General features: G+C 40.1%; 2 protein-coding genes and 2 long non-coding RNA genes across 8 annotated transcripts in view; 3 read left to right on the top strand and 1 right to left on the bottom strand.

Moving 5' to 3' along the window:
* Positions 1 to 4522, bottom strand: part of sh3kbp1 (SH3-domain kinase binding protein 1) — a 41362-nt gene extending 36840 nt beyond the window's left edge. For both annotated transcript variants that reach the window (XM_040126340.1, XM_040126341.1), the window contains exon 1: positions 4472 to 4522. The gene's annotated coding sequence lies outside the window, so the exon portion shown is untranslated. The remainder of the gene's footprint in view (positions 1 to 4471) is intronic.
* tfr1b (transferrin receptor 1b) lies at positions 4520 to 21103 on the top strand. 4 transcript variants are annotated; one of them, XR_005707415.1, is made up of 21 exons: positions 5205 to 5294; positions 6537 to 6608; positions 8471 to 8522; positions 8773 to 8986; positions 10945 to 11134; positions 12098 to 12235; positions 12926 to 13010; positions 13466 to 13588; positions 13727 to 13822; positions 13942 to 14081; positions 15110 to 15279; positions 15401 to 15520; positions 16663 to 16748; positions 16839 to 16902; positions 16997 to 17064; positions 17152 to 17219; positions 17910 to 18000; positions 18338 to 18565; positions 18900 to 19049; positions 19892 to 20697; positions 20889 to 21103. XR_005707415.1 is itself a non-coding variant. In XM_040126338.1 (20 exons), the coding sequence occupies exons 3-20, from the start codon at positions 8472 to 8474 to the stop codon at positions 20102 to 20104; spliced, it is 2295 nt and encodes a 764-aa protein (XP_039982272.1). In that variant the 5' UTR covers positions 4520 to 4586; positions 6537 to 6608; position 8471; the 3' UTR covers positions 20105 to 21103. The 4 variants fall into 4 exon arrangements, 3 of the variants coding, with proteins under 3 accessions (XP_039982272.1, XP_039982271.1, XP_039982273.1); XM_040126338.1 differs by lacking the exon at positions 5205 to 5294 and adding an exon at positions 4520 to 4586 and having other exon boundaries at positions 19892 to 21103; XM_040126337.1 differs by having other exon boundaries at positions 19892 to 21103.
* Positions 21104 to 21300: 197 nt separating this feature from the next.
* On the top strand, positions 21301 to 21764 carry LOC120789580. Its single transcript, XR_005707416.1, has 2 exons — positions 21301 to 21359; positions 21550 to 21764. It is a non-coding gene; the product is annotated as an uncharacterized LOC120789580 (long non-coding RNA).
* Positions 21765 to 21966: 202 nt separating this feature from the next.
* On the top strand, positions 21967 to 22433 carry LOC120790249. Its single transcript, XR_005707519.1, has 2 exons — positions 21967 to 22019; positions 22208 to 22433. It is a non-coding gene; the product is annotated as an uncharacterized LOC120790249 (long non-coding RNA).
* The last annotated feature ends 3313 nt before the right edge of the window (positions 22434 to 25746 follow it).

Here is a 25746-nt window from a genome sequence, read left to right as displayed (position 1 = left end):
AACGGAAAAAGCGCTGATGAACAAATCTCTCTCTCTCTCTCTCTCTCTCTCTCTCTCTCTCTCTCTCTCTCTCTGCTGCTGCTGCCTTCAGGTGCACTGCGTAAATTCCGAACCTCCCAATTAGCCCCCTTTCGCCCGTAGGCAGATTGCGGGAGCGGTGTGACGCAATTTGTCGCCCCATGCGTGATGCGCAGATGGCGGTGACACAGTTGCTCCCTGTTGGGCCACGGCAGATCTTTAATACTGAAAATAAGCAGCTTTACCATGAAAAATTAGATTTCACCCTACAAATATAAACCGGTCATTTTATTTAATTTTTTTTAAAAGTTATTCATACTCAATTTTATTAAACTGAAATCATCCTCCTCTTGAATAAAGACCACCTTCTTGCTAATTCTATCAAACAGACCCTAGCGCATTTTTTTTCCTGGGGCAGTACCCTACATTGTATGTACATTTGATACCACTGACTGCAACACCTCACAACCTGATTTACTTTTTAACCCTACTTTCTTTGTTATATAAGTACAACAAAATAATAATGTGACGGTGTGTCCAATCCCTGTTTTTGTCTTAGTCCCACTGGTCGTGTCGTGAGAAATGATAGTGACTTGTCATATAATCAACAATATTTCTCTGTGTCCACCTGCATGTACGGGTATGTAATTGACACAAACTGTATATACAGTGGTGGAATGTATGTGAGTACATTTACTCAAGCACTGCACTTAATTACGATTTCCATTGCTTGTACTTCACCTGAGTATTTCCATTCTACGCTGCTTTATACTTTTACTTCACCACATCGCTTGTTCTTTTTACTCCACTACACGACAAGTTACTTTTCTTATAAAGGTTTTACAAGCATAACCTGTGACTAGTTCATGACGTTTAAAGGACTGTTAACTATTCCAATGTAGTAAAAAATAAGCTCCCTCTAGAACAGTCATATCATTAAAATGCATTTTTACATAATAATGCATCACAAATAATCATCAAATAATGTAATATATAAATCTTTAACACTGATAGAGGATGTTCTGCTGCATAATGAATACTTTTACTTTTGATACTTTTGATACACTTTTCTAATAATGCTTCCTCACTTTTACTTGAGGTAAAAATTTGGAACGTATGACTTTCACTTGTAATTTAGTTTCTTTTTTTAATGGTCTGCTATTTTTACATGAATAAAGGATCTGAATACTTCTCCCACCACTGAGCATATATGTACAGATATGTAGTATACTCTTAGGTACCTAAGATTAATATTGAGAAACCTTATATCAATATTGAGATATCAGATGGTGATAATATTGGAGAATAATAGTGCAAGCAATGCCAAAAATACAACAAGATGCAATACCTTCTTGGTCAGAAACAGTGTCAAGGACAATATATTTTGGCTTGTAAGTCATGTTAAGGTAAACGGTAGATTTAATGTTGTAAGGCCTAGTTTATGTTATTTGAATTTATGATTTAATAATGTTATGAATTCATATCAAAGTTGTGTGAATTTGTTTTTCAAGACGCAGAGAACTATAGTGGTTCTGACAGATTAACATTTTCTGTATATATAATATAAGTTGTTCATGATATTGTTTGCTGTGCTCTCTGCTGTTAAAATCTCTTTTCTCTGATAAAAATAAATAATAAGAAAATTCAGTATCACTAACTTCTATCAATTTTTTTTTCCCAGGGTTGTTCATGCGCGATTCATTAGGAATGCGAAGACTTCCAACAGCCTCTGAAGGCAGCATGTGTCTGAGCTCAAAGCCTCGCACCTGTGTAGCCCAAATCTCGCGATAAGTAACTCTGATAAACGCAGACCCCAACATCACTGTGGAAACATTACAGCAGCTTATATTGATATGATGTCAAATTGACTAATTGATATGTTTTTCTCTATTATCAGTGTCATCTTGATGGTCTAAAGGTTTTAGGCTACATTCAGATCTGTGGAATTTACAAAAACCTCAAATACACACACACACACACACACACACACATACCCACACCACGATAAGCCCTGCAGTGTTGTTGTCTGCTCTGGATCAAACCGCATGCAGACGAGAATGTGCTTGTGGCAGCAGAAAGAGGGCGATGAAATGATGCAGCGATAGGGCAGAGGCAGAGATGAGGAATTTAGTTTTTTTTTTTTTTTTTCACAATCAGCTGTCACTTGGGTGGAGTACTGTGACAGAACAAGTTGCTTCACACACACACACACCCAACAAGATCTGATATGGTAAACTTAAGCACGGTTCAGAAACGGCAGTCATATGACTGGAGATTGGCTATATTTGTAATTGCTTCTCAGGCGTCTGCGACGCAAGAGGCGATACTTGACCTGAACCTGACCCATCTCATTGTTTATTGTCATATCGCTGGGTTCAAAATTGTCAGTATGATCAGTGGATAGCTCTTACCTGGGAGTGAAGGTGTGTAAAAGGCCTCAAAGTTGACACACGCCACTCATATTCAAGGGACGCCTACAGATGGCGTCGCTTAGCCGTCGAAGTAACGACAACTCCAGAGTGCTTCACACAAAACAAAGAATATCACTGACACTCATCAGAAACAATCCACACTTAGAGGAATAGTTTGACATTGCGGGTAACGTTGCTTTCTTACTCTCCTGTCGAGATACATGAGAAGATGTGTACCGCCTCTCATGTCTGTGGGCTAAACACAAAGCTGGAGCCAGCAGGCGGCTAGCTTAGCTTAGCACGACGCGCACGACCTCCCGTTAAACTACAGATTGTCGTTTTTTACCCCTTTGGTTTTTGTACAGCTAAAACGAACAAGATGTAACGTGTTAATTAGTGAGCGTCAGAGGTGCTGGAAGGGGCTGATTGCAGATTTTTGTGAACTTTTGAAGATGGCCACGTTAGCCGCCCCCCCGTTCCCAGTCTTTGTGCTAAGCTAAGCTAACCCTACGCTGCCAGCTTCGTATCTAATAGAGAGATAGGAGAGTGGTATCAATCTGCCAGTCCTCAGCAAGAAAGCCAATATACCGCTCTCATAAATTCAGCTGACTAAAGGTCCGATGGATTATCAAATCAAATTAAGTTACTTAGAAACTGTTAGTTTATTCGCATTGTCTGCCTTTTTTATAACTGTGTCTCTCAGAGGAATCAGAGGGTCGTCTCGAATCTATCGAGATTTAAACGGTGCAAACAGTGCAGTGATTTCAGACCCTTCCTGCACCCTTATGGTGTAACACGATGGGGGTCTTGAGGCTCATATTAAGGACCAGTGTCCCAGGGCGTATTGTTCAGAGAAAGATAAATCTACGATCTTGATTGACTCAAAGCCTAAATTTAAGAAATCAAGTTAAACGGCCCAACTGAAAATGCTGAAGGTTGCTGAAATTTCGAGTTCGCTGAACTTCAGTCTTTTCACGGTGCAACTCACTCCAGGTGTGAACCGGGCGCACAGATCTCCTCTCACACACTTAAGATACCCTCTGCGCTGCCGCATGTGCGGGTTTGCTTTAAGAGAGAGGAATTGTTTTTTTTGTTTTTTTTTTCTCGTCCAGAGATGGAGGTTAATTCTTCCCCCGGAGATGAGACATAATTTTAGCACAAAGCACCGAGGTGACACCATCTGGGACCGTGTTGCTATTACACTGATGTGCTCAGTCTCAATTCAATTTTTTTTCGCCACCCACCGCGCACTTGGGAAAACACAGCACAGACACGCACACAAACACACACACACACACACACACACACACACACACACACACACACACACACACACACACAGTGGTGCAGATTCTATTTCTGGCACCTTTACCCCGCCTTTGCTCACGTTTGTTGCTTGATGGCGTCTGCAATACTGCGTTCACGTCAAGCTGAATTCATTTTCAGGACTGTATGAAAGTTATTGCAACGGGGAGGCGGGGGGGGGGGGCTCTAACCTTAGGCTTTGACTTAATAAAACAATCCCCCCCCTCCCCCCGTGGTTACTAATTGGTGCAATTTGCAGCTTAAGGTGCAACTGCACCGTTGTCTCCGTTTCTATTTTTGAACCAAGTGCCTTTTAAATGAGCAGTTATTACCGCTGTCACTGAAGAAAAAAAAAAAAAAAAAAAAAAAAGCGATCGGAGCACAGCGTATTTGGGTCTCGCGCCTGCCTCCGAACACTGGCATCGTTTGTTTGTTTGTTTGCGTTCGTGCACCTTCCGGGAGTCGTCTCAATATTTCCCCACGAGCAACACGAAGGCAGCATCTCTCACTATTCACGTCCCCAGTCATTGTCATGCTGAAAGCCGAACCGTCGCCTCGGCCCCTCAGGCTGCGCGCACCCGAGACCGAGACCGGGCAGGTTTTTCCCCTCCAAGGACCCCTCCCTGTATTCGGCTGCATTCATCCTTCCCTCGGTATTGACCGGTCACCCTGTCCCTAGCTCCACGTCCGGGGTTTTTGTCCTGACGATGCGACGCGAGCCGTGGGACGTTACGTACCCAGGCGTGTGCCTTCCTAAAAGCCACGTCTGGTCAGTTCAGTCCGCAGCCGGTGAACTCCGGTCACACATCTCGAGGACGCACCTGACCGTGATTGGCAGCGCCGCATCACAGGGTCTGAACACTTTGAATACTTATGACTTGTTATTAAGATTTGCAAAAGAAAATGTATAAAAACACGTGTACACTTTGTCGTTATGGGTTATTGGGTGTAGCTTGATGGGTAAAAAAAAAAAAAAAAGATCCATTTAGAAATCAAACCTGTAACGCGACAACGTGCGCAAAAAGTGCAGGGGTCCGAGACGCTTCGTGACTGTTTGTCGCTAGAACGACCCCCTGTACCACGGAGGAAAATAACTTCACCCACATCAAAATCGTGCTTAAAATAAGAGCTGGGTGCTGCAAAGGCCGGCCAGTATGCCACCAGTAATGAATGGTCAAGCTTTCACTGGGAGGTTTTACAGCACTGTTTCCGCGACAGCCTTTTCAGGTCCTCGCCACAAACCCACAACGAGGCTTAGCGGCGTTGACTTTAGCGGAGCGGAAGTGTAAAATAGCGCAAACTGCCTCAATGTTAAGCGCCGTACTCGGGTAAATGTACTCAGCGCTGCTTATGACATTAGAGGAAGGGCGACGGTGACGCACACCGGAGTCCCGTTGCTCGGGGTCGCCTCGCCCGCCCCCGAACGACCGAATCCTCACGAGCGGGTGGGTGTTACCTTTGGAGTCACGTGGCCGACGGCGCAATCACGGGAGGGCGGAAGCGCTACGAACGTTATATGGACGCCGAGTGAGCCGGGCAGACAGGTGCGAGAACGGCAAGGTGAGTTGTCCGCCGTCCGCCGCGCATTTGCCCCGCAACAGTTTAGCTTGTCGTGTCCTGTTGTTTGGCTGCTTTGACCTCTAGGCCAGTTCTACCCCCCCCCCCCCCCCACCCCATCGAGTCGCGGCGGAGCAGAAACGAGGGAGGGACGCTTTGCCTACTAGCTTACTAGATTTGTAGCATCATTAATGATGCTACTAATGACCCCCCTGTTCTTCCGCCCGTAACATATGAAACCGCGTTTCGTCTAAAGAAAGAAAGAAAGAAAAAAAAAATCCACATTATAGTTATTTATCGGCGACATGTTTGACTGTTTGTTTCAATATAAAATTTCTGGGTTTTTTTTTTTCTTGCTTCGTCTCCTGGTTTGCAAATGAGTGAGTATGGAGCAGTATTCTTACCCCCAAATACTAAATTCTCCCCTCTAAGCTAAAATAATGTTGTTAATAATAATAATAATAATAATAGTATCTGGTCAGACATGTAAAAACTCTAAATGTGAATTGCACCTTTCTAATCGAGGGAGAGTTTTCATGTGGAGTCATGGCATGATGCAACGTCGTGTAACCACTCCCCAAAGGTTTATTTAGCCCCGTTTAAACACTATTCATTCATTTATTTTTAAGTTTTCAAATAAATGACAGGTAGTAAATAGGTTTTGCACTTGATAGAAATGTAACTTGTAACGTTTTATTGAGTAGTATGACTGGCCCACATGGTGACTAAAAGGATCAGTAATGGAACTCGACTGGTACTGGATTTTTGAGGTCGATACTGATAGGGTCTTAAAAAAAAACGTACAAATATATATTTGTGATATTTACAATATTTAAAGCCTTCAGCGTGAACAAACGTTTTCAATAAGGATCCCTTAAATATCTGTACTGAAATTTCTTGTTGCCTCTCATATAGCTAATACTGCCCTGCCCGATGGCTGTAAATAGCAAAAACTCCACAAGGAAGTGTTTTTGATCCTGTTCAACTAAGAAAAACAAGTCTTTTGAGAGACGTGGCATGACTGAGCTTTTAAGGCTCTGGGCTGTATTGTAGAAAGCAGGTTTAGTGAAAACTCTTGAGTTTTCTTAACCCTGAGTCGAGGGGAAACCCAGATTTTCCTGTTCCAGGAACAGGACGTGTAAACACAGAGACAACGATCTCTGTCTCATCTTCAGCTCAGCATAAAGTCTATACACTTTCTGTCTTTATAACACTGCGACTCTGTGGACGTTCTACTGGATCCAGATCTGCTGACTGGGGAGACCACACGGAGTGCACGGAGCTCGCTGTCATCTAAATGAAACCAGTTTGGCCTTGGTGAGTGTATTCCTAACTTGTTTTAACAACATTTCAGTTACTATGTTTTAAATTGACTACATTTTGAACTATAACACAATATATATTATATAAAACATGCTGTTGAGCAAGTTTTTTAAATGTAAAATAGACGTCTAAAAATTAAACTATATGTTACAGTCATATGTCTATTAATAAACTTAAGTCTTAACTGTTTGATTTCATCTCCTGCTGCCAACAACACTTTGTCCCCATCATGTTACTGCTGAAAAAATATAATTTAAAATTTAGTGTAACATAGCTGCAGTAGGATTCCAGCTTCATCACCCATTAAGGAAATTCAAGTCTGCGCCTAAGCTGAATCGAATGTGATAGTGTTAACCCTAACTCGGGCTCTTTCACTGCAGCTGCCGGTGTTTAAAGATAAATGTGCATTGTCACACATTAATATTTCTAGTTTCACAGGATTATAATGGAGGCTCTGCTCTTTATTTATCTGTTGCCACGGTGAATCATAGCGTTGACAAACTGGTTTCACTTCTCCGGTTTTGCAATTTCCCTATATAAATATATATAAATATATATATTTTAAAAAATAAAATAAATAAATATATAAAAAAAATCTTTTTAAGGAAGGAAGAAACAATAGCTGTCTCCTGCTTCATTTCAGTAATAAGGATGCAGTATGATTAACTGGCAGGCTTAGTGCACGTTGCACCAGTCTCCATCTACAGTATAAGGAAGCAGTCGCACCTGAAACGACAATGAACGTTGATCTGGCATGTTTATAAATGAACCAAAAAGTAAACATTATTTGTTAGGTGGAAAGGTCATGCTTACCGGGTAATATCTGTGTTGTGATCAGTGAGTACGTATGTGTCAAGTGAAGGTGAAGTCCAGTTATTTGATGTCATTTGAGACATTTAAAAATTTAGTTTTTTAGATTTAGTTGCCTGCATTTGTTGCCCAGTTCATAAATTTTTTTTTAAATGGTCAGGAGTATGCCTAATTGATGATTCAGCATTGTTTATTGACCATTAACCCCTTAACAGACACTCCTGTTTTCGTGCACGAGCCTGAAAGTAATGTACCCAAAATAAAATGCTCCTGCTTGCTCAACCCTTTTGATTACAGTCATAACCCTGGTCTTACTGAACCAAAGTCACAGTGGCAAAAACAAAGGAATAGACGGCCTGTAGTTATGCCTTTTTCTGTGGAAAACACTTTGGAGCAATAGCCACAAGTTTAAACCCATTCTGTGTCAACAGCTGTTGTGGTGATATGGGGATCCTGAAAGAGACAGACAGACAGAATCAGGAGACTTTGAGCTTTCAAAGAACATATAATTCGTCAAGGTTGAGTCTAGTAGAGACGAAAACACACCTTAAGTAGCGCCCCCAGGGTCCACGCATCCCATGGGCGGGATGGTATTTTAAAAGGTTAATGATACTGTATCATGAATACATTATATGATCACAGGGTTTCCCGCAGGAAATTACCCGGGGGTTAAACCACCCTGATTTTTTCCGACCAACAGTTCTAAGACTAAGTAAACCAGCAAATCTTCACATTTGTGAAGATATTGGAAGGAGAGACACCCTAATACAGTGCAGCAAAATAGCAGTCTTATCACTCATGTTAGACTAAACACACACAGATTAACACACACAGTACACATGCAGTGTGCTGTTTATAAAATAAGGTTTTTAATCCTGTCGGTCCAGTTTAGGTTTTTGCCTCAGGAAATAAGCCTGTTTACAGTGAAAACCCACACCACCCTGCAGAGCTCACCGAAAAGCAGAGCTTTCATCTTTCCCTTCTGCAGGTGCACTCCTAATTTGCCGCTCACAACCTCGTTTCCTCCTTTCACTCTCTGTCTTTAGAATGACAACTACAGCAACAATGGATCGAGTGAGGTCCGCGTTTAACAACGTGGTGAGTGTTTGCTATTCACATTTTGAGGTGATGTTTTACGCATTTTTACATGTTGTTTATTATGTGATTGAGCAGGTAGAGTAGACAGTACAATGTCTTGATCCATTTTGCAGTAGCTGAAACTAAAAACTGTAACAATTCAAAATAAATTTGGTCCTTTAGTAAGGACTTACCCGCCCATCTTCCCCTGCAGCTTCTGTTTTATAGTTTTCACTCGTATCTTCCACTATCTTTGTTTTTCTCACTCCAGATTAAAAGCGAGCGGTACAGCAGGTTCACCCTGCAGCCGATGGATGACGGCGAGAGCCACGTTGAGGTCAAACTTTCCGACGATGCCACAGATGATGCCGTGGAGGTCGAGGGGCAGGCGGGGGGCTCTCCGAGCTACAGGCCAGCACTTCTGCATCAGAACTGGCGTAATATTTGCTACCTGGCCCTGGGAATCCTGATGATATTTGTTACTGGTAGGTCATGCTCATTGTCATCTTTTATGTGTGTTTTTATGACAACCAGTCATGATTTTAGGCCTGCAACTAACAATTATCTCTATTTCTGATTTAATTTGCCAGTTATTTTCTTGATTGATTGTTTAGTGTATGAAGAGGCCCATTACAATTTCTCCAAACCTGCGTTACTAGCTTTAGATGTCTTGTTTTGTTCAAACAACAGTCCAGAATCCAAAAATATTAAGTTAACTAACAAAACAGTCATTATTATTAAATTTTCACATTCAGAACCTGGTACCGACGAATTGTTTTGACATTTTCACCTAAAAAGTTACTTAAACAATTAATCGGTTGTTAAAATTGTTGCTGTCTAATGGGTAAATCGACAGTTCATTTCAGATGATGCACACAATACAATACACGGTATGATTTTGAAAATAAACGCAGAAACTTTGGAAGAATTATTGTAAATAAATGACATAATTTGGGACCAGCCTGAAAAATTGGACTCCATTGCATTCCAGTGATGCTGTTTCTCATATTTAAGCATTACTAGTACCATACCATACTAGTTAAAACTTACTCCTCCTAGTGAAGTAGGATGTAGGACTTTTTGACAACAAGGCAACAAGAACTGTACATAAAACACATAAAGGCATTAATACAAGATATAAAAGAAACACGAGGGAATATAAAAATGACGTACATAAATAGAATTAAATATTGAATCAAATGGATTAATAGGAGTATTAAAATTGCTTTGCAGTGCAAGACCATCCTTCATTTATTTTTTTTTTAAAAGGCAGCTCCAAACAGAAACAATTTAAGCCTCGATTTTAAGAGATTTTGAGAAGACCTCAAGTTTTCTTAGAGTTTGTTCCAGATAAATGATGCAAATTTTGTTTTGACTCTGGAGACATAAAAGGCTCCTTTACACAATGCGATTTCTGATAAAGTTTAAGAGGGTGCGTTTTTATTTAATTTAAAAAAACAAAACAAAAAAAAAAACATTTATGGGCAAAGAAGAATACCTTGCGATGTGTCAGCACTATGGCCAAAGCGTGTCCATTGTTTTGCTGCATTTTAAAAAACATTATCTGTTTACATCATAATGCTGCGATATAACACGTGTTCATCTTATAATCTGAGAAAGATTGCAACGATTGCAAAGATTTTAGTGGACCCCTCTCGCACCGTGTGACATGCAGTGAACTTACACCTTCCTTAGAGCAGATTAGAGATGTATTTTGGCCCTGGATCATTCAGTGCTCTATAAATCCAACAGTAGTATTTTAAAGTTAATTCATTGACACACAGGAAACCAGCGCAGAGACCCGAGAACTGGAGTGATGTGATCCACGTCCCTGGTCTCTCCAGCACTCTCTAGCAGCAGTGTCGGAAAGCTGCTCTAAACTTTTCTACCTTCTTAATGTAGACTTTATCTGAATCAGCTTTCACTGTCATTTACTTGTCTCAATGTGCACACGTTTACTTCTGGTGTTTTCCTGCTGGTCTAATAATCCCTCGAATATTACCAGTTCTAGCCAGCTGTTTTGAAAAGGGATAGTTGGACATTAGCTAAGTTGCTGAGTGTTATTTCTGAAAAGGCACTGTGTCTTAGCTTTAAACCTTTGAGACAAACTAACTGTATAATATCAATCCTCAGACTGTGATTGTACTGACATTCAAGTCGTGGATATATTTACCTTATTACGTCATTTAGGCAGAGTGAGTATAACGAGTATAAGTTAGCGGCTCATTTGCTGTCTTCCACTGACAAGCCATGGCATTAGCTGGCTTCGTGGCTAGCTAATTTAACAACAGGTACTAACACTGGTAATAAGATAGCTCAAGCACCTGTCTTTTCTTTCAATCATTTTATTTTCTTGTTACTTACATTAACTTAAATCGACTGATTTATTGGTCAGGCTCTATTTTAAAACAGCGTTGGTGTCTCTGTACTTGGTGTCTTTGAGGCTACCTGGTTGGTTACATCAGCCACCGTAAACCTCGAGTGGAGCCGGGGAACGCGGAGCCGGGGAACGCGGAGCCGGTGACGCCGCCTGCGGATTTTGCACCAGCTCCAGAATTTCACTTGGACTGGAAGGACATCACCGAACTCCTCACGCAGAAACTCACCAGCCAGGCCTTTGACAAGACACTGAGGTAAAGTTTTAATGTGCATGCCCTCAAACCACGCTCAGGTTAATGTTGTTATGCTGAGGGTGAAGCCAGGAAAGAACACATCTTACCATGCAAACGGCGAACAATTCAAAAACAGACCTGTTGCCAAATAATAAACTAACAAGTAAATGATCCCAGGTGGAAAAACACAATTAAAATAGTCTCTCCAAAGTAAATCCTGTGTTAAAATGTCAGTTGGTCTTAATAGCCTTCAGCTCATAATAGAGATGTGAATTTTAGCAAAAACCTAAATTAACTAATTAATTTAATATGTTTTTAATTGGTTAATGAATCCATAATTTTTTTCTGTTTTGAATCTCTTTGTAGTCATTTTTTGTCTGTTTTTTTATTGGTTTTTATGTCTCTTTCTAGTGGTTTTGTGTCTTTTTTCTTTTTCTTCTGTCGTTTTCTGTCTCTACGGGATAGTTTTGCCTGTCTTTGTAGTTTTCTATCTAAGCTATGTGAATATTAAAAGTTCTTACTATTGCCATGAACTGCAGGTCTTTAATTTTTCCAGATCCTGCCTAAAGTTAGATACAAAAAAATCATTCTCCTTTTTCTAAGGCTTGGGCATGAAAACTCCTTTTTTAAACTCACTAGATTGTCTCACAATTGTCACCAAGCCTTCAGCAAACTGATCTGCAGAGCGTCCCCCGTACACCATACTGGTAATCACAGCCTAACGACAGCGGTATTTCCTCAAGCCTTGAAATCGGCTCAGCCTTGACATTTTGAAAACACTTTCATTCCAAAACCCTGTACCGCGTCTTCCTTTTTTTTTCTAGTTTCCTTCAAAGACAAAGGCTCACAACAAAGTATGTTGTGTCTTCTAAAAAAGCTCATGAGTCATCTTTTCTCAGAAGCGGTTTAACTGTACACAAGTCTTCTCAGAAGACAGAACTCAGACCAAGTTGGCAGGAAGAAATGATTTTGTTCCCTTTGCAGGGATTTCGATCTGCCCAGGCGCTCGGCAGGAAGTGCAGAAGATATGAATCTGGCAAACCGCATCTTTGATGAATTCAAGAGGCTGGAGATGGATCCCTGGACCGACAGACACTATGTTCAGCTGCAGATGCCCGACAGGTCAATACAACACCTATTTAATAAATGAATTGATTCTGATTATTTTTTTTTTAGGGACATTTCTTTATCATGTCACAGTTTTGTCTGAGGGTGGTGATATAAATCGAGTCCAAAGTTTTAAGCAGCGTTTCAACGTCTCTATTCTTGTTGGCCTGTTGGGGGCGCTGTAACTCAAGGTCAAATGCACCCTCCTGAATTGCTGATTAGGTGCCTTATTCATTCATGGAAATTTTAAAACATTTCAAAACATTTCCATGACCATCCCAGAGGCACAGGAACATTTTGTCAGACTGTTGGCCTTTTAATCATTTGACTGTAAAAGCCCCTGGATCTAAGTTCTAATCATTTTTTCGTTTTTTCCTTTTTTCTTTTAACTGGCCTAAAATTTCCAAATACGAATTTTCATATAATTTCCTCAACAATTTCCCATACAGAAGATTGTAATTTGGTACTAATTACAAGTATAGGTGTAATTATAGTAATAAAATAAAGACAGAGGCAAGTACAAATAGCAACTGAGAACAAATATACACCAAACTAAAGTTTACAGTAAATAGTCAACAAAATAAACTCTAACTTACTAGAAAATTATTAGAAAGGTAGCAGGAAGTTACAGAGCTGTAAAGTAAAGTTTTACAGGAAACAGAAACACAATATGGATATCGTAACAAGCTTCTTTTTTGTTGGCAGCAATCGCCCAAACCGTGTCCTTTTTGGGTCAAATGTCTTCGAGCCTGTGGGGTACCTGGCCTACAGTGCTCCTGGGAAAGTGCAGGTGGGTCGATTTTTATATATATACAGTTGACACTCCCAAAGTCAAAAGTTTTAAAAAAGTTCATGTTTGTTACTTAAATTTAGGCCTTGGGTCTGAGTTCAAGTGCATGATATCCTTGTGTCATCCAGGACTTATAATGAAACATAAACTTATAATGTTCTTAACTTGTAAATTTACAGGTCCTATTCTTTTAGTTTGCATTTTAATGTGTTTAGTCTGTTTTTCCATTTTTTTAAAACGTTTTTCATGCATAACATAAAGAACTTTGAATTGCCTTCGTGCTATACAAATAAAATTGCCCTGTCTTAGAGTTTGTTAAAAGGGGATTTGTTGCTAGAATAATTTTTTAGCTGTATGTTTAATGTTGGGACCTATTTAACTCTGTGTGTGTGTGTGTGTGTGTGTGTGTGTGTGTGTGTGTGTGTGTGTGTGTGTGTGTGTGTGTGTGTACGTAGGGCAAGCTGGTGTATGGCAACTACGGTCGTCAGGAGGATCTGGATGTTCTGCAGAAGAAGAACGTCGAGCTGAAAGACAGTGTACTGCTGCTCCGGAGCGGAAAGATCAGTTTTGCAGAGCAGGCATGTGCTGATTTCATGCCCTCGTATGCCACAAATCAGTTGCAGCAATTTCTTGATTTCTGGAGCTGCTCAATCTCATCTTGGTTTTTTTTTTTTTTTTTTTTAATGTTTCTGTTGTTTCCTATTATGGTTCTTCAGGTGGATAATGCTGCAACAAAGGGGGCCTCTGCCGTTCTAATCTACCCTGACAGTCAAGATTACAAGTATCAAGCGGACACAGCGCTGTACGGACATGTAAGTTTGCACACACACATTTTTTGTAGAATGCTGTAAAAGCCAATTAACCAAGCAAACAAGTAGAGTCTCATTTTGAAACTACTTGGCCCTGATCTTTGTTTTCATGTCGCCTTCAGGTCCATCTGGGTTCAGGCGACCCTTACACGCCTGGATTCCCCTCCTTCAACCACACCCAGTTCCCCCCAACCCAGTCGTCTGGCCTCCCCAAAATCCCAGCCCAGACTATCACCGCCAACATGGCATCTACTCTTCTACAGTAAGACAGCCTGTAACACGAATACACACACAAACACATCAGAGGCAAACAGCCTTTCGCGGATCCAATGGTTAGACACAGGCACAATGAATATGTACATTCATTGTTGCGCTTTGGACAACAGCATTAACCAGAAGTATCATGTTTACTGAAACCTTCAGTCAAGTTTGCTGGACATAACATGACTGTGAACTTCTCTTGTTTGATGTTGGGAGGTTAAGTTTCATTTTACAAAGGTCATGATTATTTTTTTTCTTGCCTGCCGTAGACCTTAACATGAGTTAGAACCTTTAGCTGTCCGGAGATGAGTGGACAAGTGTCAATTAAAAACTTAAATTAACAAATTAATCATTTTATTTTGTAATTGCTGGGGTTTTTTTCTATTCGTAGTCTTTTAATTGAGCTCTGTGACTTTCACTCAATACATAATAACTATTAACTATTATTAAGTGACTTTATACAGAGACCTGGCTCTGGGGCCTCCCTACCTCTCCCCCCCCCTAGCTCCCCCCTGGGCCCCTGCTCATACAACACATGTGTACAGGTCACATTAATGGATGAATTATATTATTACTGTTACATACACCTGGGAAGTACTGACAAAAAATGTGATATACATGTCAAGAAATTGTAGAAGCCTTCAATTTAATTCAGTGAACACTGAAGAAACCCTGTATATGTATTTACCAGATACCAGTCTGTTATTTTCTGATTGTTTGCAGACATTTACTGGAAATAAAAAGACTTGAATGTAGAGTGTAGAGTTCAAACTTGGTTGACATTACTGCACTGTAAGCACACTTTTTTCGGAAAGGTTTTTCTTCATGAGATCTTTGACTCCACAGACTCAACTTTGGTCACAGCAAGAATTTTTTTTTTTTAATATTTGAAAGCTGACTCGCTCTTTAAGTAAATCTGCTAAATCGGCTGAATAAATGTGGAAACTGGAAAACTGGCCACAGCGGTAGACTCTCTGGCACAGTTCAGGGTCATTCACCAGTTCCGCCTGTCCTTGTCTTCCTCTCCAGGAAAATCTACGGCCCTGAATCAGATGCGAGCAGCGGTTTTAAGGGCGGCTTCAGGTCAGTGTCTTACAGACTTGGAGGCATCGAGAACATCACTGTTGAGGTGAACAACGTGCTGGTGAACAGGGAGATCCACAATGTGTTTGGGGTCATCAAAGGATTCTCTGATCCTGGTAGGACCTAACAGTTTTTTACTGTAATCATCCACGGTAGGATTTCTTTTTTCTTTTTTCTTCTTTGTACATCTAAGACGTGTGTGTGTGTGTGTGTGTGTGTGTGTGTGTGTGACTGCAGATCGCTACGTTGTACTGGGAGCTCAGAGAGACGCCTGGGGTAAAGGCTATGCCCGGGCCACTGTTGGCAGCTCCATACTGTTGGAGCTGGCCAAGGCTGTTCACGAGATGGTGGAGAACGGTAACAATGCTTATTTGATGAACACAATGAACAGGGGGGGAGTGTATGTGATCAGTGTCCTGGAAACACAGTGTGTAGCCTTTTTTGTCTTCTCTACCCCCACAACCTTGTCAGATGAACTCAGTGACCACACGTCATGTTCCACACGTCTTCTCTTTAATTTGCTTTAAACTGGATGTTTTTCAGCATTATTTATTGTCACACTAGTTTTTCATACTTCCGTACTTTCCAGTGGATTTTGTCAGGTTTGCTTTCATGCTGCTGCCACTTGAAGAGGCCGGATTCACCAGTTCATCCGTTACTCTTCGCTGTCTATATTGACTTCTCTGCTTGACGGTGAATTAGTTTGCCCACACATTTGTTTTTATTTTTCTCATGAACACAAATATGTGGGCACTAATATATTTTTAAAATCTATTTCAAGTCATAATTTCTGCTGTTTCGAATTGGCTGAGCTACTCCACCGTCTTTCCGCGTACCCTCTGGCAACTGCACAAGTACCTCCCTGCTTGGGTATCGCTGCCCTAAGTGACCCTACCAGACGTAGAGCCATGACTGTGGAGAGGAATTTAGCAGTGCTTGGGAGGGAGATCCCAGCGTGTTGGAAGAGTGACAATTCAAAGGCTCACTTTCTGATATTTCTGTTACTTTAATGTATAATTTTAACATTGTCACAACACAGAAAAGAGCGGTTTATTTGTTTTACAAAGGATGATGAAGAAGCAAAGTTACAGTCTTCGACTCCTCTGGTGGTTTGTGACAACTCTCAGCTCGCTACAGTTGATGCCTGTTCCTGATTCCTTGTCAAGTAGTTGTATATCGCACAGACACTGAAAAACAGACACTGTTGTTAAGGAAAAGAATGCTCTTGTGATCTGCTTTAGTTTTGTTTGAGTCCACTCTTCCCAGAGTCCTCCTGTTTATAAACCTGTTTATAAACCTCCTTGGCGTGTGTTCACCCCTTATATTCTTGTAATTTGCAATTTTAATTTTACTCTTAGTAGTAGAGAGGCTTGTCTTGGAATCATGGTGTTAGGATTTGTCAATCTGGTTAGACTCTTATCTTAAATGATTACAAATAAATATGCGTTTGTTTGTCTGCATGACATCAATGATATAATTCACGTGTGTTATCTATTTAGATGGATTCAGGCCGAGGAGAAGCCTTGTGTTTGCAAGCTGGACTGCTGGAGAGTATGGAAATGTTGGCGCCACTGAGTGGTTGGAGGTAAGAACTACAAGACTGTGATGAAGACGCACCATAGAATAAAATATATGCTGTACCACAAGTGTCCTTTCATGTGACTTTGCTTTTTAGGGTTATATGTCCTCTATTGACAAAAGCGTTTTCACCTACATAAGCCTGGATGGAGCAGTTATGGGTATGTACACACACATAGTATATCTCAGTTCTCCAATAGTAAAGGTTGTCAGTTGTCTGAGTATATATATATATATTTTTTTTTTTTTCACAAGGTCGGGGTAGCTTTATGGCCTCAGCTAGTCCGCTGCTCTTCAGCCTCATTGAGCGCACAATGAAAGAGGTAACAACTCACCACCTCACGGTGATCCGGCTCCTTTGCAAACCAGCCTGCAGTTTGTAGTGACGGTTATCTGCCTCGTCTATACAGGTGAAGAGTCCTCTTGGTTCTGGCACTGTGTACGACATGGTGGGGAGGAAAAACTGGGAGGCCAATACGTAAGTAGGGAACCAGTTTGTAAATCCTTGCTTTTTACAGGTTTTGTTTTTTTTTTTTTTTTAATTGTGCATTAGAGAAAGTTTAAAATTACCTACTGTTTATATTTCCATCATTTTTGTGAGGATAGTTTTCATGTTTTTACGTTTTTTAGTCTTTAGAAATGAAACGCCTCAAATACTGTGAATAGTAAATCCAAAACCACAGAAATCTAGGTCTTGCTGCCAGCAATTCTTCAGTGTTTTACGATACAATACTTGATTTTCGGTACCGATTATAGATACCTTACTTTGAGAACCTATGTTTTCCATTTCCAAAATAAGCTTAATTCTCAAATATCACCGTTGTTTAAACACGAGCAGCTGCACAAGTGCTTTACCTAAACGAAATACAGTTTAAAATTGGCAAGTTCTAATTTAAATCAGGAACTGCCTGATTTTAGAATAAATAAAGAAAATGATCAATCGGACCAGGCATTCAAGCCAGCTTTCAGTACCTGACAATTTCCGATACTCAGTGCTGCAGACGCATTTGCTACCAAAGATCATTTTGAGGTTCGATACCCAGGCCCATAGAAATTTACTTGAACCAACCATCTTTTTGCCATAGAAAGAGTTATAAGTTTTTGTTTTTTGTTTTTGTTTTTTTTGCCAATAGCTTGGGAAAATAACTTTACATTATCATGTTGACAGACTGAAGCCAATGTCGATAGACGACCCTGCCTATCCCTTCCTGGCCTTCTCTGGAATTCCCTCCATCTCGTTCCACTTCATGTCCCCCGATGTGAGTTTTAAGGCCAATTAAAATGTGGAATTCTACTGATTATTAGCAGTAATATTTTTCATATTTGGGTTTATACACAACAAACTGTGAATGCAAACATGCACGTTACCTTCGTCTTGGTTGAAATAATCGGATTAGAAATCTACAATCAAACATACTGCCCACTGCTTCTGGATCTGCTGTCTCAACACAATTTTAAAAAAGTAAAGAAAAAGACATTAACTGGCAGAACAGCCTGTTTGGTAAAAAAAAAAAAATATTGCTATCTGTGTGCAGTTTGCTGACATCTAGTTGGTTCCTAGCTCATATGTGCATCTATGCATGTTTGTGTCCGAAGACTGAGTCCTACACTTACTATGGCACCAGCCTGGACAACATGGATCACCTGGATTACCAAACCAACCACTGCACCAGCGAAATGACGGCGGTGGCGGCGCAGTTTGCCGGCCAGATGGCCGTGCGACTGGTCCACGACCACCTGCTCAGTCTGGACGTGAGCCGCTACAGCAGCATCCTCACCACGGCTGTGGCCCAGATCTACAAACGCATCAACCAGCTCTTACGGGTCGGTCTCGCCGTCTCTCACACTTTCTCCGCTCTTTTCTGTGTGGATGTATATTAATAGTTTGGAAATGTGTCTCTCTGCGATGGGTTGATTCAGTGTTCTGGTTTACATACAGCCTCTGGATGGCCTGGCACATAAACGTCGATGCTGTACACGAAACAGTTAGGTTTCTCTGGGTATTAGAGGGAACGTGTATTTTTCTTGAGCAGGCTATGAATTTGACGTATGGACCAGACTAATTTCGTCCCAAGAAATTTGAATATGTTGATGTGTATTTGAGTTTTTTAATTAATTGATTTATTTTAAAATTTTATTTTATTTTTTGTATTTGTAGTCTGGTCAGCTGAAGGACGTGAGTCCCAGCTGGCTGAACCGTGCACGAGGCTCCTTCTACCGAGCTGCTGACAGCATCAACAGAGCCGTCGTCAACACTGACTTAAATGACAAGGAGGCCTGCCGGATCATCAATGACAGGATCATGAGGGTAAGACGCATACTGTGACACCTCTGCTGCGTAGTCACCTGAATATTTAAAAATTGTCTCCATCGAACTGCCTTTTTAAAAGCGGGGTTAATAGCAACACTTCCCCATGGAGCCCAGGAGGAACAATAAATAAATAAAATACTAAGTGCCCTCAACCTGGGAATGTGTGTGTTTTTCTTTTTTTGCTAAATTAACTGATGATTAATAATCAAATTACTAATTTTTTTTTTTTTAATCCATTTATATTTAAGGCCCCCTTGATTCCTTGTTAGGGTTTGCTGATCCTAGGTCTGCTTTGGCTCTCTGCTCTCATGGCTGTATAATAACTGAAGCTACAGCAGAAGATTTGCATACATTTTTTTTTTCCCTTCCACTCTTTCTACTGAATTACATAACCTAGTTTTATAATGATGATAATCTATGAACATTTCTGTTAGCAAGACTCTTTAGCAAGGACGCTAGGGACGGTTGTTGTCTGGAACGGCATGATGATAGTGCTGAGACAAATCCTGAATTTCTGTACCGATACTAAACCAACACTTCATGTAACAAAATGCTACATATTGTCCAGGCTACAGCAGCTGTACAAGGACTCTACCTAAATAACATGCGTCATCTTGCCATCTAAAACTGTATCATTGACAAATAAGTTTATAAACAAAAAACGTCTACAAATCTGAACAAGCATTCAATGCCAGCTTTCAATACAATGTTTTTTCTGAAACTACAAGACACTTTTAAACATCAGGGGAATAATCCTGCCGTTACTGATTCTGTTAAACATTTTTCTGAAAACCTCACAAATGTATTATGATTTTTTTTTTTTTTTTCATTCATTCCAGGTTGAGCACACCCTCCTCTCTCCATATGTGTCCCCCATTGAGACTCCCTTCCGTCACCTCGTGCTGGGCCGGGGCTCCCACACTTTGGCATCCATCGCTGAGGCCACCGACATGGAGCGGCTCCGCACCCAGCTGGCCCTGGCCACCTGGAACCTGCAGGGGTGTGCCAACGCCATGGTGGGAAACATCTGGGACATCGACAACGAAATCTAAAAGGGGGGGTACAGAGATGTGAAAACCCGGGGTATGATGTGTGTGTGTGTGTGTGTGTGTGTGTGTGTGAGAGATGAATTGTAGAGCAGAGTGAGGAGCTCCAATGTCAGCACTCAAGCACAAACTGTCAATCAGAGGTCCCACCCTTTATATACAGGCTTATAATCAAGTTTTTATGTGGGGAACAGACCTTCTGTCCCACAAAGAGCCAGGAGGAGATAGAAAAGTAATTAAAAGTATCACAAAAAAAAAAGAAAAAGAAGTGAACCAGCACCAAATACTTGAAGAAGTTAGATGCTTCAGACAAATCGCCTCCTCCTGGCTCCACCCTAACACATCACACCTGTCCAAGCTTTAGCTGTGACCTCTTGCCATCAAAACACTGAGAAACCTTATTTACACTTATGTTATTTGTTTTTTTTTGTTTGTTTTTTTATCAGTGGCAGTGTCCACTATAAAGTTATTGTTTGTCTTTTTATACGACGTTATCGGAAGCAGTGCCTTCCATAATTATGACGGTTATACTGTCTGATCCTACGGCAGCATCTGCTACACAAATGACTCCTCAACTGTTGCTTACAAAATGGAGTAAAGTTAGATCTTTTTCTTTTCTGGCCTTTCTTTCTTCCTTTCATGTGGAGATTGATTTGTGTCAAAGAGAGTATGCACCATTGAAACAGTAATTTTTATCGCATTACTTTTTGGCCAAGTGGGCTACATCTGTGGTGCTTCACTCTCTGTCGTCGAAACGGTTATTTTAAAAACCGTAAAGGGAGAAATTAAGGTTAGAAAAGAAGTTTTCCTGATTTGGTGTCAGGTACTATCGTGATTTGTCTGCCAAAAAGTAAACTAGGAGCAAAAAGAAAACTAAAAGTGTCTGAATACATGGAAATTTTTATTTGCATACCACAAGCCCGGAGATACATTAAGTGTTGAACTTGATTTATTCTCTGCTTGATGGAAGGATGAATGCTAGACTGAAAAAAAAAAAAAAAAAAATGCACAAAATTCATTGAGAAACTAACGACATTATTATCAAATCCCCTTTTTACTGAAATTAACAACTGAGCTGATTGGTTACAATATTTGCAAGAAAGCCATTTATGTTGCACAGTCTACTTTGGAGCACTTAATAATGTGATAAAGTTATCGGGAGCAGTGCCTTCCATAATTAAAACCCGTTATACTGTCTGATCCTACGGCAGCATCTGCTACACAAATGACTCCTCAACTGTTGCTTACAAAATGGAGTAAAGTTAGATCTTTTTCTTTTCTGGCCTTTCTTTCTTCCTTTCGTGTGGAGATTGATTTGTGTCAAAGAGAGTGTGCACCATTGAAACAGTAATTTTTATCGCATTACTTTTTGGCCAAGTGGGCTACATCTGTGGTGCTTCACTCTCTGTCGTCAAACGGTTATTTTAAAAACCGTAAAGGGAGAAATTAAGGTTAGAAAAGAAGTTTTCCTGATTTGGTGTCAGGTACTATCGTGATTTGTCTGCCAAAAAGTAAACTAGGAGCAAAAAGAAAACTAAAAGTGTCTGAATACATGGAAATTTTTATTTGCATACCACAAGCCCGGAGATACATTAAGTGTTGAACTTGATTTATTCTCTGCTTGATGGAAGGATGAATGCTAGACTGAAAAAAAAAAAAAAAAAAATGCACAAAATTCATTGAGAAACTAACGACATTATTATCAAATCCCCTTTTTACTGAAATTAACAACTGAGCTGATTGGTTACAATATTTGCAAGAAAGCCATTTATGTTGCACAGTCTACTTTGGAGCACTTAATAATGTGATAAAGTTATCGGAAGCAGTGCCTTCCATAATTATGACGGTTATACTGTCTGATCTCACGGCAGCATCTGCTACACAAATGACTCCTCAACTGTTGCTTACAAAATGGAGTAAAGTTAGATCTTTTTCTTTTCTGGCCTTTCTTTCTTCCTTTCATGTGGAGATTGATTTGTGTCAAAGAGAGTATGCACCATTGAAACAGTAATTTTATCGCATTACTTTTGGCCAAGTGGGCTACATCTGTGGTGCTTCACTCTCTGTCGTCAAACGGTTATTTTAAAAACCGTAAAGGGAGAAATTAAGGTTAGAAAAGAAGTTTTCCTGATTTGGTGTCAGGTACTATCGTGATTTGTCTGCCAAAAAGTAAACTAGGAGCAAAAAGAAAACTAAAAGTGTCTGAATACATGGAAATTTTTATTTGCATACCACAAGCCCGGAGATACATTAAGTGTTGAACTTGATTTATTCTCTGCTTGATGGAAGGATGAATGCTAGACTGAAAAAAAAAAAAAAAAAAATGCACAAAATTCATTGAGAAACTAACGACATTATTATCAAATCCCCTTTTTACTGAAATTAACAACTGAGCTGATTGGTTACAATATTTGCAAGAAAGCCATTTATGTTGCACAGTCTACTTTGGAGCACTTAATAATGTGATAAAGTTATCGGGAGCAGTGCCTTCCATAATTAAAACCCGTTATCGGAAGCAGCGTCTTCCATAATGACAAGCAGTGATGGTAGTTTTTGCCTACCAGTGTGTGATTGTGTGCGTGTTTTACAGTACGTGTGTATTTATCGGGAGCAGTGTCTCTCATATTTCACTTGACGGGTGGAACAACTTATCGGGGACAGTGTTTCCCAGAGTTTTATACTTGACATATTTATTTGTTTTTGTCTTTATTTTTTTGTGTGGGTGTGTATACACGAAGGCAAAGTCCTCCTGACCTGTAGAGTGTGTGTCCTTCTGATTTCTTCTGTTTTCCTTGTGCTTAAATTTCTGACGCATACTATGGTCGTAACACAGTAGAGTCTGGTGAGCCCCATTCCGGCGGGATTAACATTACACTGGGCTAATCGTTAATGTCACACGTTGTCCTGGATGGAAATTTGTACCATCTGGAAATTACAGCATGTGGTCTGTAATGGAAATGGACATTCAGCAGGACAAAGCCAAAAGCCTCTGCCGGCAGGGGGGCCAAGATCTCTGAGGGGTGAATTAAAGTCAAAAATCGTACTCCTCCTTGTCATAACTCAGTCAAATCTGAACGCACCGACATGAAACACACATCGATACCATTCAGAGTGACCTACACTTCCCGAGGAAATTTTTGTCTCCCATGTCCATCTCAGATTAACGTCCATAAACCCGCTTGGAAATCGTAGAAGAAAGACGACTCAGAACCTGGCTGAAAATCATTGCATTGTTAAGTTTTCGTCGGTATCTCAGTAGTTGTCTGTACATTCTTGGGTACATTTCAAACAGGAACTGCTAATAGTTAGTTCGGTGTACTTTTAATGGCACCAGTTCGCCAGAACCTAAACAAATGTAGGGACAAAATTTTCGGACAAAAGTCACATTTCGCGTTGCTCTGGACAGGATTTAAATTACAGGGGGGACCAGAGGGTCCCCCCCAACAAAACGGTAGATAATTGCGTCTTTAATTATCACTGGCGTGGGGTGAAAAATGACCCCCGTTTGCTCTCCGGACTGGATTAAAAATCACTGACCTGTGCAGGTAATTTTAAAATCACCCCACCTCCCCTTAAAAGAAATAAATGCACCCCGGAGGGTGCTTTAGATTACAGCTTTGTTTTGCAATCAAGGAGCTCAATATACTACACTAGCGCACGGAAAAATATTTAAATGCACTTCGTATATTATAGTTAGCAACAAACCTGGTCTCAGCCTAATTATATCCAAACCTTGCTCGTGTTTCTTTGTGTTAGTGACTTTGCCACAAATGCTTTACTACACATGAATTCACTCCATAAGCCATAACTCTCTTCGCATGTGTTTCAGCGGCGTATTTCCACTTAACCGCATGTTATCGTATTGCTTTACTGAGGTGTAGCTCAACAGACCTGGACCATATGTCAAACATTTCTTTTCCTCAAATTGGGGCCCAACCAATACGTTCTGTCTTCACTGATACAAAACAATGTTCTTCTGTCTATGAGCCCATGGCCGATATTTTATTTGACTATTTTCTCCGTTTAAAAAAAAGATGGATAATCAGTGTTTTCACCAGAGTTTTATCGTCAGGCCTCTAAAACGCCGTTAAGAGGAACATAACAGCATAAAATATTAAACCGAAAACCAGAATTTTAAAAAAAAGGTAAATGTTATCACAGGTTTTTAGCTAAAGCTTGATTTAGCTTTAATCAGCAAGGAACCTGGGTCCACTCGGTAGTAAACATGTTAAAAGATGGGTACGTCATCAAACCCATTGAGACTCTAATGTGGACTGCATTTAAAACCTGCTTTATTTTATTCGAACATACGCATAAGAACTAACAAAATGTCCATGTTTCATTACTCAAATTGGAACCACGTCAGTTCTGTTGAGCTTGTTACTGTTTTTACTTTTCTACATCTGCTACAAGGATTAAAGGAAAATTTCTGTATCCAGAGGTGGAAAATGGGTAACTAGGAAGTGGATCTCCCCGCTCACTGTGTTGCTCAGCGGGCAACTGTAGCATATCAAAACCTGTTCAGTATGATTTCTGTACTTGGAAAAGTTTCTGAAATATTGTTTCTGTGATCTCCATGTTTAGCAGAAAAGAGAAATAAATCCTCTGGTTTAGCATCCACCATGTCTCAGTTCATAGTTTTTATTATAGTGCAGAACAAAAAACTGCCTGAGATTCCCTGCAGAGGCCGCTCAGGTTGTTTAGACTGTTTTCTGTCCCTAATGGTTTTTAGATCCCATTTTCATCATTCTTAGCATTTTTGTCGGAGTCCTACTTTTTTGTTTTTTTTGTTGTTGTTTTTTTTTTAAATCTTGTGTTACAGCAAATGTCAAGGGCACAATCAAGAGTGTGCATCCCTCAGCTTTTAAACGCCTCTGGGAATCTGGGTGGGAACAAATGGTATCTCCAGTCCAATGTCTCAACAGTGCCCTTTCATGTGAATGCCACTCTCCATTCAAACAACATTTTTAGACTTCCGTTACTGTGCTTTTCAGATTAAAAGCACTTTATTTTTATTTATTTATTTATTTTTTTACACAGGCTATGCCATTTGACACAAGAAAAAAAACAATAGTACAACGGGTGAAAATTTGTGGTTGTGTTAGCAAATTTTCCACCATTTCTCCAAATAAAAAACTGTTGTTTTGCTTTAGTCCACAAGTACCGGGCTCAGTCACTTGCTGTACGAAATCTATTGTTTCAAAGATCCTGTGTGCCCACGTCAAAGTCCATGGTTTAATGGTGCTTTACTAATATTAGCCAGACACTTAATATTTTGAGGTCTTTTCTTTAGTAAATGTACATTTTTAGGAGCAAATAAAGATAAGTGTCCTTTCAAATGGTAATATAATTTCCTTTTATGTTCTATAATATAGATAAAAATATTGAATGGTATTGTATAGAGCTGCAATGATTAGCTGATTAATCAAGAGCAAAATCAGAAGAAGAAAAATGCCAAACATTTGATTTTCAAATGATAGGATTTGATGCTTTATTTTATTCATTTTATTTATTTGTCATACATAATAGTAAACTGAGTATCTTTGGGTTGTGGACTATTGGTCAGGCAAAACATGTGACCCTGATATTTTATAGAAAAAATGAATAATTAATGTCTCTAGACAATAATATGCCGATTAATATATATA

Source organism: Xiphias gladius, chromosome 5 (genome assembly GCF_016859285.1).
Source record: "Xiphias gladius isolate SHS-SW01 ecotype Sanya breed wild chromosome 5, ASM1685928v1, whole genome shotgun sequence".
NCBI classification, from domain to species: domain Eukaryota; kingdom Metazoa; phylum Chordata; class Actinopteri; order Istiophoriformes; family Xiphiidae; genus Xiphias; species Xiphias gladius.
This window is presented reverse-complemented; position numbering and strand designations above follow the sequence as displayed.